The sequence below is a fragment of the Neoarius graeffei genome, chromosome 18 (genome assembly GCF_027579695.1).
Source record: "Neoarius graeffei isolate fNeoGra1 chromosome 18, fNeoGra1.pri, whole genome shotgun sequence".
Lineage (NCBI taxonomy): Eukaryota > Metazoa > Chordata > Actinopteri > Siluriformes > Ariidae > Neoarius > Neoarius graeffei.
The window spans coordinates 45,843,011-45,857,996 of NC_083586.1; the positions used below are offsets into that span (position 1 = coordinate 45,843,011).

Here is a 14,986-nt window from a genome sequence, read left to right on the forward strand (position 1 = left end):
TGGCTTGTAAAGTTGATTTGAGCATCAAGGTCAATCTTGTTTGCGTTCAATTAACATCTGCATTTTAGAATTTTTAATCAGACCAGTACCGAGGCATTCTTGTTTGGCTTTTTATTCATTTATAGTTATTGGCTTCCATGATGTTTGCCATACAAAATGTCAAACCTGATGCCCATTTATAGGTTTCTCCCATGTTCTCTTAATAAACATGGCAGTAAAACTTGGGTGCCTACAGAACTGTTTAAATATTGCTGATTGTGGGTTTGATTATTCTCCCTCCCTTTAAGCTCCTGTTGTTGGTGTCAAGGGAAGTATAAAGGCGGTGCTGTTCGAGGAAGCCCCAAGTCATTGTGGGTACTTGATAAAGAAGAACCAAAATGGTGGTATTAAAATTCTCCTGCCCTACACATCTTGTCACATGGTTTATCAGGTTTGTGAAGTGGTATTGAAATAAATGTAAATACACACTTGGTTATCTAAGTAAAGAATAGGGTTTATTTTTTTCCATAGGATGGACAGTACCAAATTGTACTGAAGTATCAGACAGTGGATGGCCGTGTAGTTGAGGCCTTCCTGACGTGCCAAGTTCCCATGAACCATGGTATGACCTTTTTGAAGCAATTTCTTTTAATATATATATAAACTACCCCCAAATTTAGCATTGTGTGTATAATCTAAGCCGTTGCTACAAAAGCAGTTTTTAAACTGGAGAGTAACGCGTGTACAATGGCCCACAAATTAAAACGCCTTTTAAAAGCCAAAACTGCTTATCAAACATGACTTGCCTCTTGTTGATTGGCTACATGAGGTGTCCATCTGAGAGATGGTTACAGGTTGTTTACAGTAAGGTTCTACAGATGTTTGTGTTTTTTAAATCAATGGGATTCATGATGTTTAAAAAAAATTGCACCAACTTTGCACAGCATTAATGGGAGTATGTGAATGACACTTCACCTAAAAACTTTGGTTAATCAGAATAAAGAATTACTCCTCACTGTAATAAGTATTTCCCTAGGCTAACAGACCAAAAATGTGTAACTTGTTTTCACTGTGTCGTATGCCATGTCCAATCAGCAACAAGCATGTGATGCTCAGGAAGGAAATTCCCCCTTATGGTTTGGGTTGGTGCTATTGTGTTCATCTCTGGTTTTGGAGTTTTCCACCAATAAGTCAGTGTTTTGATTTGTGCTCTCATGCACTCATAAAAACGTATGGCCATCATTGTGAATGTCCTACAGAATGCAGTCTGCCATTTGAACAGCGGTTAGCCTGTGGACCCAGATCTGTTTCAGCAGTTGCATGCCGTCAGCTGGGTTGCTGTTACTGCCCAGATACTCAGATCTGCTACTACCCTATGGATGGTGAGGTTTCCCCCTGTGTGATCTTCAGAGAGACAGCTCTCAGGACCTCTTGTTTATCCTTCTTTTTCTTCCCCTGTCAGAATGTACAGCTGATGGGCATTTCGTTTTCTCCATCCCTGCATCGCTCACAGATCCACCCCTTTCACCTGACCTCTTGGTAGCAGCTGGCAACAGCTCCTGCACTCCTCAAAAAGTGGTGGCTGACTTGGCTCTCTTTAAGATCCCGTTGGATGGCTGTGGTGCTCGCAAATATGTGCGTGAAATTGTTCACAGAATATGTAATATGCGATCCACTATGTTTAAATAGCACTTCCTGTTTTGGGTTGCCAAGATGTTTTAGACGTTATTGTTCAATGCTGTAAGCCATTCTTGCAGCAATTGATGAGCATGTATGAAAGTTTCTTTTGGTGCAAAATTGTTTTTAGGAAGTGGGCAACACTGTGATCTATATGCTGGAGATCTTGAACACTTTGCAGTCTGTCACTCTCAACTATGGAACCATAACCAGAGTGTCACCATTTAGGTACATGTTCATCAACATGACTTTCACTTCTTGCAAAAATACTCATACCCATATGCATACAAATACTGTCAATTTTATTTCTTGATTTTTGTCAGGTTGTTGGTTGAGTGCCGGTTCCTGCCTGGCAGCGTGGCGAGCGTGGGTTACCTGGTTAAAAGTCCAACTCTTGGCCCAGCCATTCAGGCCCAGGGAGTGTTTGGAGTTCAACTCAGGATTGCAAAAGGTCAGTGTCTCGTGCACACTTGCAGCAGGAGTTCAGCAAATCCAGTGCTGGAGGGCCAGAATCTGGGGGAAAAAACTTTGTGGATTTCCTACCCTGCATTTATTAAAGCTGGCAATTGAATAGAATCCAGTGTCCATGAAATGGGAACCTATTAAACTGTTGGACTCTGGCCATTTGGGGAACCCTGCCTCAGAAAAATGTTTGCATTTTATTGCAGCTTATTAAATGCCTCTAACTTAATGGAATGGTTGTCTTTGATTTGTGTGGGGCTTCTTTTTTTAATCAAATTTCCATAAATATTAACTGGTTTGAATTCAGGAAATCAAATTAAATGGTTGGCATCTCTTGACCTGTAGTTATATAGACTTGTGTGATTGCTGTTTAGACTTAAAAGCTGTGGTAAATTCATTTTACCATTTGAAATGGACTGAATAAATCCATTTATGATTAGCTGACTAGCATAATTGTGAACTTAGTTTGTTCTAAAAAATAGGCTCAAACCTGTTAGATCATGTGCTAAACAAAATCCTGTATGCTATGCTATCCAGTTAGCTAACATTGCTAATGAAAACTCTCATTCTCCAGGTTTATTTAACATTCAACTAAAGCAACTTTAGTAAAATGGGTAACGAAGAAGGGAAAACTTGCTTAAACCTCATTTGTTTCAACCTGTAGCAAATGCATGATGGTTTGCCAGCAGTTAACTAGTAGGCTTACTATGCTAAAGTTGCCTACAGCACAGTGGTACAATATTTATAGGAAGAGTAGTTCTCAATTAGTCTGAGGTTCAGGATTATATTGGGGAAATGTCTAAGACCACCATAGGTGATCATGTAGTGGGGAAGGTGTGGGATTTTAAATGAGTGGGAACATGAATATATTCAAGCACCTGGAATCTTAGAAAGGTGTAGATGTTACTAGGACATCAAGTTTTTGGTGGGAGGGTTAAATTTAAATTGCATTCAACATTGTCTTCAAAATGTGCATTATTTTTTTTTTTTTTTTTATCATCCTAGACCAGCAGTATAGTAGCTACTACCCACAATACCACCGGCCTCTGCGCAAGCTGCTGGGGAAACCCCTTTACCTGGAGGTGCGTCTGCTGAACCCTGTAGACCCCAGTGCAGTGCTGTTGGTGCATTACTGTGTGGCGTACCCTCGCTCAGCACATTCAGCATGGGTCCTCCTCTATGATGGGTACAGTCCAGATAAACAAGTTTGGGGTTTTTTCCCCCCTCTCGGACCTTTTTTTTTTTTTTTTTTAAATATTTCTGCTTTGATTTATTAAAGCCAGTGTTTTTTAATGTGGAGATCTTGGACCAAGTTACCAAGAAAATGGCTTTTCCTATACCCTATATTCCTTCTCTATAGCTGCCCAAACCCCTTTGATGTCACACCATCCCATGAAACCCCTGCCACTCTGCCAGAAGGAATGGCCAATCATGTGAGGCGATTCACCGTCAGTACCTTTCAGTTCCTGGAAAACAGTAGGAAGGAAATGGTACCTGGTGAGGATGTGGAGGAAGTGGAAGAGAATGGAGAGGAGGAAGAGGTAAATACCCAACCATGTTAATTTTAACTGAACACACTTGAGAAGAGCACAGATGCATGCATCAGAAATGGTATTGCTTCACAGGGATTTATTTATTACTATTATTTAAATTGTAATAGTACAGCACTGGAGTGTCAAACTGTTCAGAGTATTCTCATGCTAACATTATGTATGAAACTTGGAGTAGTGAAGCCTTCTAAGATCTGGAACACAACCTGTAACCATTAATCGGGCATCATCTGTCTGATTTTGAACTGCACTTTAGTTATAATTTTCATATTTAATGTTTCAATATAGGTTCAAGGGTCTACTCAAGAATTAAGGAATTTTACTTTTGTCCTTTTCTCAGATCTATTTTATGTGTGCTACTGAGGTGTGTTTACCATCTGAAGGTCCATGTGTAGAGGGCTGTATCGATAGTGAGTACCTGACACTTTCCTCATGATGTCACTCATTTGTGTTGTGCATACAAATGGTCATCTAAAGCTGTGTTTTCTTGAATTTTAAGGAGCCGTTTCCCCAGCAGTGAAATCTTGAGTTTGGAGGTGTCAGTCTTATAAAACTGTCATCACTTGCTATGCCCAGAATAACTGCTGTGTATCACAAAAAAATAAAGGTTAAAAAGACAATGTGGAGTCTGATTTTTTTCTGTGATCTGCAAACCAGGTCACGTCAACTGATTTTTTTTTTTTTTAATTTTTTTTTAAAAGGTTTGTCAAAATGGGGAGTGATTTTTACAAGGGAGAAATTGAAGCGTGCATGCTTGCTCAGGTGAAGGGTCTGTAGTGCTTTCTGCTGTGTGTGATTAGATTAGAGCTCTGGCTGAAGGCTTTCCCACACACCCTGCACACATGTGGCTTCTCTCCTAAAAACAAAAACCAGAAAATGTACAATAATCCACAATTCAGGCAATGGATAGAATGCATTTTTAAACATCCAGTCTGGAGTTGCTGTCCACTTTTAGGAAAACCATACTGCTGGTCATTCATGCAATTCTGCCAATCATGTTTCAGTACAATGCATAATTGTGTATATGGGTGTTCTTGCATAACACAATGCACCATACAATTTTAAAAACGGACCAGTGAATTACATTGTTCTTACCATGGCACCTGTCAAGGGGTGGGATATATTGGACAGCAAGAGAAGTCAGTTCTTGAAGTTGATGTGTTGGAACCAGGAAAAATGGGCAAGTGTAAGGATCTGAGTGACTCTGACCAGGGCCAAATTATGATTACTGAGCATCTCCAAAATGGTACCTCTGGTGGGGTGTTCCTGGTATGCAGTGCCTACCAAAAGTGGTCCACTGAAGGACAACTAGTGAACCAGGGTCATGGAGGCTAGCCCATATGGTCCTGAACACAGAGCTAGTGTAGCACAAACTGCTGAAACAGCTCTTCTGTGGGATTGAACCATATGGGCCAGCCTTCATGCCCCTTTGACACCGTGACTTGATCACTGGTCCACCAGTTGTCCTTCCTTGGACCACTAGACCAGTAGGTACTAACACTGCATACCCAGGAACACCCCACAAGATGTGCCATTTTGGAGATGCTCAGACCCAGTCATCTAGCCATAATGGTGTTTGGGTTGTGGTGGTTGTGTGGGGTTTTTTTTTTTTGGTTACTCAGATCCTTACTTGCCCATTTCTCCTGCTTCCAACACTTCAAGAACTGATGTCTCTTGCTGCCTAGTATATCCTGCTCCTTGACAGGTCTCATTTTATAATGAATTATGTGTGATGGATATTAACCTGCATAAACATGCCACATGTAAATGCAGAAATGTTACAATCTGTATAAGGTCTTACCTGTGTGAATGAAGGTGTGTTTCTTCATATCTGATTTCTGGTGGAATCTCTTGCCGCAGTACTGGCAGGGGTACGGCCTTGTGTTCGAGTGGATCAGCAGGTGGGTGGAGAGAGTGGAGGAGCGTTTGAACAGCTTCCCACACACCTTGCACTCGAATGTTCGCTCCTAAAACATTCAATGTTGGATTTATAGTTCTATTCATCAGCAGTAATCTTTCATTAAATGATATGATCATGCACTTTAGTAGAAGTCTGTTCACTAGAATGGATATTCTAATGTTCAAAGTGATAAACCCATAATGCTTAATTGTGTGCTGGTCGTGTTAAGTTCACAAAAAACCTGAATGAAATTGTGCATTCAAGATCCTCATGTGATTACTAGGAGAACTAATAATGTTTTAAACCATGGGTTCTCAAAGTTTTTGTAGCAAAGGACCACTTTAAATGAGTTTATGTATATCTAGATGACATTCCTGTATTTAGTCAACCTATTTTTGAGGTCAGATCTTGGTGGCTTTTTTTTTTTTTTAAACAACTCAATTTATCTTGTGCTTATGTTCTATATGGCACTAAAATGTTTGGTTAAAAGTAGCTAATTTCACCATAATGTCACCTTTGTGATCTTGTGCAATTTCTGTTTTGACAATGAGCCTGATGAAATTGACTTCTCAGAATGCAAAAATGACAAAGGTTTCAGCAACGTGTAATGACCTTTGTTCTGTGTGGTGTCACGGGTTTGCTGTTGTTGATACAGACTACAGGCGGCTTGTGACCTTCGTGACACTTGTAATGATGGTCTTCCGAGTCAGAAAGGGAGAAGAAGCTCTGTGAAAGAGATATAAATGAGAGAGGAATAATTTCAGACTGTACAGCAAGTAGGTGACAGTGAATTAATATGGATTAATGCAGGGAAAATTGCCTTCTAGATACATTCTTTAAAAAAATAGTTTTTTTTTTTTTTTTATTGTGAAAGTTAATGTGGAAATGGGTCCAGGCTGATTTACCTTGCCACATAACAGGCAGTGTATCATAGAAGAGCTGATGGCTGAATAATCTCTGTCTTTGGTGCTGGACTTTAATGCACTTTCCAGGGCCAGTTTGTCCTCAGAGTTGCTAGAATGAATGTGATGCCAGGGAATCGGTGAAGGGAATTCACCAAATCCTATAATTCCTTTGAAGGAAAGAAGTTTATGTAAATTTATATAACCTTATGCAAAGTCAACGTATAGGTCATAATGCAAACTGTTCATGTCTGAAGTGGGGGGAGGGAAGATGAGCAATTGGCCTGACTTGTCTCATTAACCTGGACTATTATCCATATTAGCATTTTAGTCTTAAAGTCATATGTTGTATGAAGGTTATCAGGATTAGCAATAAGTATACAGGGTGTTTCAAAAAGTTTGATATTTCACAATCTAATAACTTCTTATTCAATTGACCTCAAATTTTAACAGCATGTGTGGAAACGGGTCAATTTTATGTTTAATGGTTTTTGTTTTTATCTTTTTAGGTATAGAAATGCCACTCACTGGAAAAGAAAAGGCATTTTGTGTGTTCGAGTACACTCGAACAAGACTGTGCAGTGTGCATTTGAGAGAATTCTCTAAAAAATGTGCCAACTGCAATGTGGATTTGAACACGGCACAAAAAGCTCAAAGAGGAAGGGTGTCCGAGGTGGCGTGCATATTGAAAATTTGTCATTGTTCATGGGGTCCACATACCTTTTTGAATTTCTCATTCAAATTTTGAGGAATAAATCTTTATATTGCTCAACATTAAGCCTGTTCAGTTTCATTTGCCTAGACTACGTAGTTTGAGATATTTACATCTCAATATCAAATTTTTTGAAACACCCTGTATCATACCATACATTCTGGAGCAGGGATTTATTATACTTGCTCATAAAATAGGTCTCAACAGCAGTGTCCACTCTTTGCTGACCTGTTGTCCAGTCTCGGTGTGTCTTCAACTGCTGTACAGATGAAGCCTCAACATTTGGCTCGGACTCTTCTTGGGTTCCTAGTCCTGTGTAGCCTGTTATGCCCAGACATGGCATACAGTCTGTAGGAAGAGAAGATCGAGAGCCTCCCCTCCTACGCTTTTTCACCAGGAAAGATCGAGGCATAATGTCCGTTGGATATGTAGAAGATTCGCTGGCTGGGAGAGGTGGAAATGTACAAGACTAATGAGGTTGAAAAGTGTTGATTAATTTTCTATAACAGCAGCTCTGACAATAGCTCCAGCTGTAAGGCAAATCAGGTTTAAGTTATGTTAATGCACTCGCTCTATTTGAGAATGAATATAGAGGCGATAACACTGATAAACTTGTATAGCAGATGCTCTGCATCAACTGATTTTTTTTTTTAAAGTGTGTAATCGTTGATATGGTCAAGCTTTCCTTGAGATATTTATTTACCATTTTTAGAAGGAGTCTCTGGTATCACTTTTTATCAGTCAGATTTAAAGTCAGTAACTTTTTTAAGAAGACGACGACTTTGTCACATGCACACTTCAAGCACAGTGAGATTCATCCTCTGCATTTAACCCATCTGAAGCAGTGAACACGCGCACGCACACCCAGAGCAGTGGGCAGCCACACTAGAGCGCCCGGGAAGCAGTCAGGGGTTAAGTACCTTGTTCAAGGGCACTTCAGCCCAAGGCCGCCTCACATTAATCTAACTGCATGTCTTTGAACTGTGGGGGAAACCGGATCACCTGGAGGAAACCCATGCAGACTCCACATAGAAGGGCCCCCACCAGCCACTGGGCTCGAACCCAGAACCTTCTTGCTGTGCATGTTCCATAACATTAATGTAACTTAAAAGGCTTTTGACAAGCTCTATCTTTTTCTGATTTACTTCGAGACAGAGAAGCTGCTATAATGTAAGTAATAAGAGGAACTAACATGTCTTGCGCATGTTCCACAACATTAATGCAACTGTAAACACAAACAATATGGCAAGATAATTTTTCTCTATATATTTTTAAATGCCAAACTGCTGTAGTATAAGAGGAATAAAACGTTTTGTCATATGCTGTAATTGGAAAACTATCAGCTTCTGGAGTTCATGTAACAGCACACCCGGTGATACTTTTATTCTTTACTCAACTCACTGTGCAGAGACACGAAACAACCACAAAAGAGACAGAAAAGTTTTTTATACCTCTAGGTGGGGGTATTGAATTCACTTCATAGGTTCTTCAATAATCAGCGCTTGTACCGTGTAGCTGTGCCTGTTTGTCTGTATATTATCTGTATATTCTTCAGCGGTGTTGAATGCATAAAATGTCACCACTACAAAATTGTTTGTATTATATTATTGTATTCAGCGAATTTATTTATTTAAAAAAATTCTAATTCCTTGAGTTGTGTGTTTTGTTTCATTCTGTATTAACGTCCCCCTGGCAGGGTTTTAATGCAATGGTATTCTTAATCCCTGATTAATTGAACTAGCATGAGGATGTGTTTTTGATGGAGACTAAAAAGCACTTCTCTATGTCACTCCGGATAAGAATGCCTGTTAAATAGTGTAAATATGTTGTTTTGGTAATTCTTAGTCAGCACATTTATCCAGCTCTAACACACAAAGTTAAATCTGTTGTATAAGCAATTAGGAGGACCAACTATAACTGAATTCAACCTGAATTCAAAAAGTCTCACATTTGGAAATTTCTAAACAGAAATTTCCCAAATCAGATCGCAATTTAAAAAAAAAAATCACATACACTGTAAAACATGATATGGCAACTTTACAGAGGACAACTAAGGAAACTGCCTCAAAATGTCCAAATAAAGCAGGCTGACAGTTTTAGGTTGTTGAAGCTTTTTAAGCTCTATTAAGTTTTAACTAAAAACAGACAAACTATACTTTACTTTGAAAATTTAGGCAATCTATCCTCAATAGTAATCCTTACTACCATATTTCTAAGTAAACTAACCCTTTATATTTTATAGTGTACATAAAAGTTAAGCATCAGCATTTGTAGCTTTCCTTGGTGTTTTTTTTTTTAAATAACAACTGTGATGTGAAATCCCAAAACATCACCCTTGCTGATTTAAATTCATATTCATCCGTTTCTCATTAGTTTAGTGATTTAGAGAATGCTGTGCTGGGTCTGCACTTACATTTTTATACATTAAATAAAAATCAAACAAGAATGACAAATGCATGCAGAATAACAATTCGAATAAATCATACTGATCTGCTGTCTTATAAAAATAATGAACATTTGATTAATCTAATAGTTTGATGGATAAGTTCAGGACTGTCTAGTATTTAACACTGAGGAAATTAACTGATACTGAAAATTTCAGTGTTGATGGAGAGAATGTACTTTCTCACAATTAAAAAAAAAAAAACCCAGCAGTGGAGCAGTTAAATGTTTAGTTGTAATAATTTCCCTCCATTAAGCAGTATATACTGGAATAGTGTAGCACTGAGAATGGACATTAATGATGAATAAAAAAGTATTCTACATTTAAGCTCTGTTCTTGCAGAAATGGTGAAAGATAACTACAGGACTACAATACAGCAAATGACTACGCAGGTCCGGCATCTGATTTTTAACTGGCTGATTAAACAGAACACCTAAAGATATCCTAAATGTTGGGGTTTTTTTCACTAATAATTTTTGTTGAGTAATATGTAGTACTGAAGTTCAAAAGGTATCAGTATAAGCATTCACTTCATCAGAGAAAAGCTTATCTATTTCAAATAATCCTCATTGCCATTAGGGAAAAAACAAACAAACAAACAAACAAAAACCATCAGATCAGATCTGGTTAAAAGGACAGAGTCCATTAGGTGTTATTTACCGGCTGTCTGTGTGCTTAAAGAGTTTCAGACACTGCAGTCTTCGTCTGCTTCGTCACCTTGGTTCCTCTTGTGCTGCAGCGGATGTCAGGATGTCTGTGTCTGTTAGACCCAGACACACTGTACAGCCTGTGGGGAATGAGGAAAAAAAATACACAAAAGGCATGCAAAAGATTTATGATACATAATTATGACCATCAGAAACACCTGAGCAAATGTGATAAGATGTTTAAAGAAAGAAAGAAAGGGGGGGGATGAAAAATCACAAACCCCAGACGGATTATTTGGTAGGAAGTGGTTTCCAAATTGTCATCCTAAAATATGAATCGTTTTATTGAAAGTAATTTGTATAACCCTTTTACAAAGTGTACTTGGAAAATAAAACACTTGGTAAAGGTTGTAAAGAATTTATTATTATTATTATTTTTAAGTAAAACTAAAGTTGGGATATTTTAAATGTATATAACTTCTAAATACAGGTTGAAATGTTAGAATTGCTTTTTTTTTAGAATAAAGTAATTTATTAAAAAAAATAAAATGTGGAAAAATTAGGGCAAGAATACATTTTAGTGCAGTTCAAGTGTTTGCAAAAAGACCGAGATAAGTTAGCAAAGTTCTTTTTTCTTTTTCTTTTTTTGTGGTTTAATTTGCAGGTGCAAGAAAACACCTGCAGAAACAGCACACGCACATAAATTTATGATTATGCTTTCATGCTAAAACATCCTGCCATCATTTCGAACACGTTTCCTGCAACTTTAATTAATTTAATTGACGAGTGCAGAAATGAATTCATTTTTACATCAGCTTACATTTTTATATATATATTGAGGAGTGAGGCTACTTCTGGAGTTAGTTCAAACTTACCTGCCTACATTTACTGCAAGCTTACCGGTGAATCCAGTGAGATTTGATCTATTAATGATTAGGATGTTGAAGTTGTGAGTCTTCGTTGCGCCTCACCAACAATAAATCAGAGCGCTGGTGCACGCACATAAAACTGAAACTCGCCGAGGAAACGCTCGCGCTGAGCGCTGAGAACCGCAGACACGTCACTTCCGCTGACCTGCCGTTAGCGTTCAGAAACGAGCACGAGGGTCTGGGAAGCCATTAGCTTCATGTTGTAGGTTTTTACACACAGAGGGAGAGAGAAAAAACAGCTGTTGTGAAATACTTCTTGTATAAAACCTACAAAAAGTTTGCAATGTATAAAAAGAAATACATTTTCAGATAATATCCAACCTCACTTTGACTTCATGGTTTTTTTTTTTTAGTCAAGATAGGAGGTCTCAATAAGTTTTTGCACCCAGTGACCTTTCTGAAGAAGCACCAAAAGAACTACCTCCACCTGATTTATGTTACCAGTTGTATAAATACTGTATAAAAGTTAAACCATAATTTTCTCGATAGCAGTTCAATAGCACAATTGTTCTCAAGACTCACAGAGGTCTGTGATTTTTTTTTTTTTTACACTGTAGGAAATCACAGCAGATTATCAAAAGCTACTATAGTACACTACCGTTCAAAAGTTTGAAATTCCCTTATTTTTGAAAGAAAAGCACTGTTCTTTTCAATGAAGATCACTTTAAACTAATCAGAAATACACTCTATGCATTGCTAATGGGGCGGCACGGTGGTGTAGTGGTAATAGCGCTGTCGCCACACAGCAAGAAGGTCCGGGTTCGAGCCCCGTGGCCGGCGAGGGCCTTTCTGTACGGAGTTTGCATGTTCTCCCCGTGTCCACGTGGGTTTCCTCCGGGTGCTCCGGTTTCCCCCACAGTCCAAAGACATGCAGGTTAGGTTAACTGGTGACTCTAAATTGACCGTAGGTGTGAATGTGAATGGTTGTCTGTGTCTGTGTGTCAGCCCTGTGATGACCTGGCGACTTGTCCAGGGTGTACCCCGCCTTTCACCCATAGTCAGCTGGGATAGGCTCCAGCTTGCCTGCGACCTTGTAGAAGGATAAAGCGGCTAGAGATAATGAGATGAGATGAGACATTGCTAATGTGGTAAATGACTATTCTAGCTGCAAATGTCTGGTTTTTGGTGCAATATCTACATAGGTGTATGGAGCACTTGCATGTGACGTCACAGCCGATCCAGATTGTGACAGACGCCATTTTGTCGGTCAAACGCCATATTTCCACCTTCTACTTCTGGTTCTACTTCTGCTTCTACTTCTACCTTTTCTTCTGGAAAACCCTACTATATACAATTCTACTACAACGGCTGCGGCTACTACCTGTGCATGTTTTTTTATGTTTTTTGTGTGTATTTTTGCGTGTTGTTCGTCTGTATCGGACTTCAATATCCACTACAACCGTATGGACTTACTGGACATTGGTTTCCAGCAGAAAATGACGGTTTGTAGCGATTTCCATCACATGCACAACATTCCAGACGAGATAGCGAGACCAGCGGGGTCTCCGTGGATTGTTATCGGAAGCAAAGCGAAGGAGGCGGCGTCGGGAGCGGAAGCAAAAGCGAGGCTGCAGGCAGAGCCGGAGTGTTGACTAAGCTCAGAAAACAGCCACTCAAATCTCCACTGCCAAGCCTTTACCTCTCCAACGCCAGATCCATGGTAAACAAGACGGACGATTTGGAATTACAGTTGGAATTACCTTATTCTATTCTATAATCGGCTGGTCAGTGCTATACTCAATACTTAAGTGATTTACCCGTCCAATGAGGATTGTTATTTTCTTGTTTACAAGATGCCACATCTGAGTCGCTGACAAATCCTGAATTTCTGTAAAGATAACTGTCCAGAGATTTATAAGCACGCAGTGCTTCACCACTGAACAGCGAGGGAAAGTTGATGAGGTAATTATACACGTTTGGGTATTCCACCTCTGGCAGTTCAATATCCACTGACACGGTCATGAAAACTACGTCTGGTAAGCCATAATGCTGGGCATACACTGTGCGATTTTTGGCCCGATTTTGACACGATTTTCACTCGTGCGACTATTTTGGAGATCAGGCCGAGTTTTGGCTCAATCGTGCGTCTCAGATCGTGTAGTATACATGGGGTAACGACAAGCGATTAACACCTCACGACCTCCTCCCGATCGATCGGATGAAAATCAAACCTGTTTGAAATCCTGAGCATTGCATCCAAGCATCGCATCCGAGCATTGGATCGTATAGTGTGAGAACAGGAATCGTAAGCTGCGTGCTGTTTACCCCTGCGATTCACTCGTACAGTGTGAGCAGCAGCTGAATACCGCGATTGAAAAAATCGCACAGTGTATGCCCAGCTTAAGGGTCACTAATCTGTAGATCGTTCATTTTTGTCAACCTGGAACGACCATCATTGAACAGAGGTGGGTGTCTATGACATCTTATCAGCTGCCCACAATGCAGCCATCAGCATTCTGATTCGGATTCTATGATGATCCATGAGAGAATAAATACTGGATACTCCCTAGTAGTCAGACAGAACTGAGGATGCCTTTCGGAGGAGAGGCGAAACGTTTTCAAGAATCGTCAAGCAAGTCCAGTTGCTCTCTTCAACCAACCACAGATTACTATGTACCTGGACGACTGAGTTTCTTCACAGATATAATCTGTAGATCGTTTATTTTAGACATATATCTAGTTATCGGTTCATTAGAAAAATGAGCCGTGTAGTCCGTTGGTTGAAATTGATCCATTCTGTACACGAGTGCAGCAGTATTCAGCGGTGTTTTTTACCAACATGATGGCGGCTGTGAACTTTCCGGTCACGTGACTGCAAGATCTCTATAGAGGCCCATTTCCAGCAACTCTCACTCCAGTGTTCTAATGGTACAATGTGTTTGCTCATTGCCTCAGAAGGCTAATGGATGATTAGAAAACCCTTGTACAATCATGTTAGCACAGCTGAAAACAGTTTAGCTCTTTAGAGAAGCTATAAAACTGACCTTCCTTTGAGCAGATTGAGTTTCTGGAGCATCACATTTGTGGGGTCGATTAAATGCTCAAAATGGCCAGAAAAATGTCTTGACTATATTTTCTATTCATTTTACAACTTATGGTGGTAAATAAAAGTGTGACTTTTCATGGAAAACACAAAATTGTCTGGGTGACCCCAAACTTTTGAACGGTAGTGTACTTATTATTACATTCACTTGATCATTATTCCACTTAACTGTTCCCTTGAGCTGAATGTGTTTCACTCAAACCTCAATAACCTCAAACTCAAGTTTAGTACAAAAATAAATGTCAACTTAACTAATGTGGCTTGTCAGAAAAGGTTGGAGGGATGGGGTCCATGAAATGACCTATATTTTACAGCTGAAGAGGTCTTGTGTTGTGCAGAGATTTGAAGGTATGATAAACTCCTCAACGACAGCAAATAAAGAAACAAAATGCAGGCTATGAAGCTTGGAGTAGAGGGCTGGGGCGTGGCCACAGGGGGGCTGGGGTGGGCACTGCCCCCCCAGGGACAAGTCCTGCCCCCCTGAGAAATGCCCTGTCCATCCAAAGAAAACTGGCCAGAAAAACAGCCACGATTTATGATCTCTGTTTGTGTCTTGTATTGGTAGAATAAATGCTGGTGTTGATTTAAAAACAGCATATATCTGCAAAGTTTATAGCTTTAATTATTTTTTGTTATTGTGTTTCCCCCCTCCGTAACCTTAAGGGGCAGAGCAATCGTCAAAACTGCTTTCCAGTTGGTTCATTTGAATAGGGGGCGTGTCAGTCCTCCTCCATTCAACTAG

The 14,986-nt window shown here is 39.6% G+C and overlaps 2 protein-coding genes across 4 annotated transcripts; one reads left to right on the forward strand and one right to left on the reverse strand.

Moving 5' to 3' along the window:
* The first annotated feature begins 418 nt into the window (after positions 1–418).
* Positions 419–4,104, forward strand: LOC132865780 (zona pellucida sperm-binding protein 4). Its single transcript, XM_060898290.1, has 9 exons — positions 419–430; positions 511–601; positions 1,239–1,361; positions 1,442–1,614; positions 1,787–1,884; positions 1,980–2,107; positions 3,124–3,304; positions 3,479–3,659; positions 4,009–4,104. The coding sequence occupies exons 1-9, from the start codon at positions 419–421 to the stop codon at positions 4,102–4,104; spliced, it is 1,083 nt and encodes a 360-aa protein (XP_060754273.1).
* On the reverse strand, positions 3,733–11,237 carry LOC132866239 (zinc finger protein Gfi-1b-like). Of its 3 annotated transcripts, XM_060898919.1 has the most exons (8): positions 11,148–11,234; positions 10,286–10,412; positions 7,411–7,626; positions 6,474–6,640; positions 6,181–6,294; positions 5,470–5,635; positions 4,398–4,524; positions 3,733–4,252 (listed from the first exon to the last, which is right to left on the reverse strand). In XM_060898919.1, the coding sequence occupies exons 3-7, from the start codon at positions 7,592–7,594 to the stop codon at positions 4,427–4,429; spliced, it is 729 nt and encodes a 242-aa protein (XP_060754902.1). In that variant the 5' UTR covers positions 7,595–7,626; positions 10,286–10,412; positions 11,148–11,234; the 3' UTR covers positions 3,733–4,252; positions 4,398–4,426. The 3 variants fall into 3 exon arrangements, with proteins under 3 accessions (XP_060754902.1, XP_060754903.1, XP_060754901.1); XM_060898920.1 differs by having other exon boundaries at positions 3,733–4,524; positions 11,173–11,237; XM_060898918.1 differs by having other exon boundaries at positions 3,733–4,524.
* Between the last annotated feature and the right edge of the window lie 3,749 nt (positions 11,238–14,986).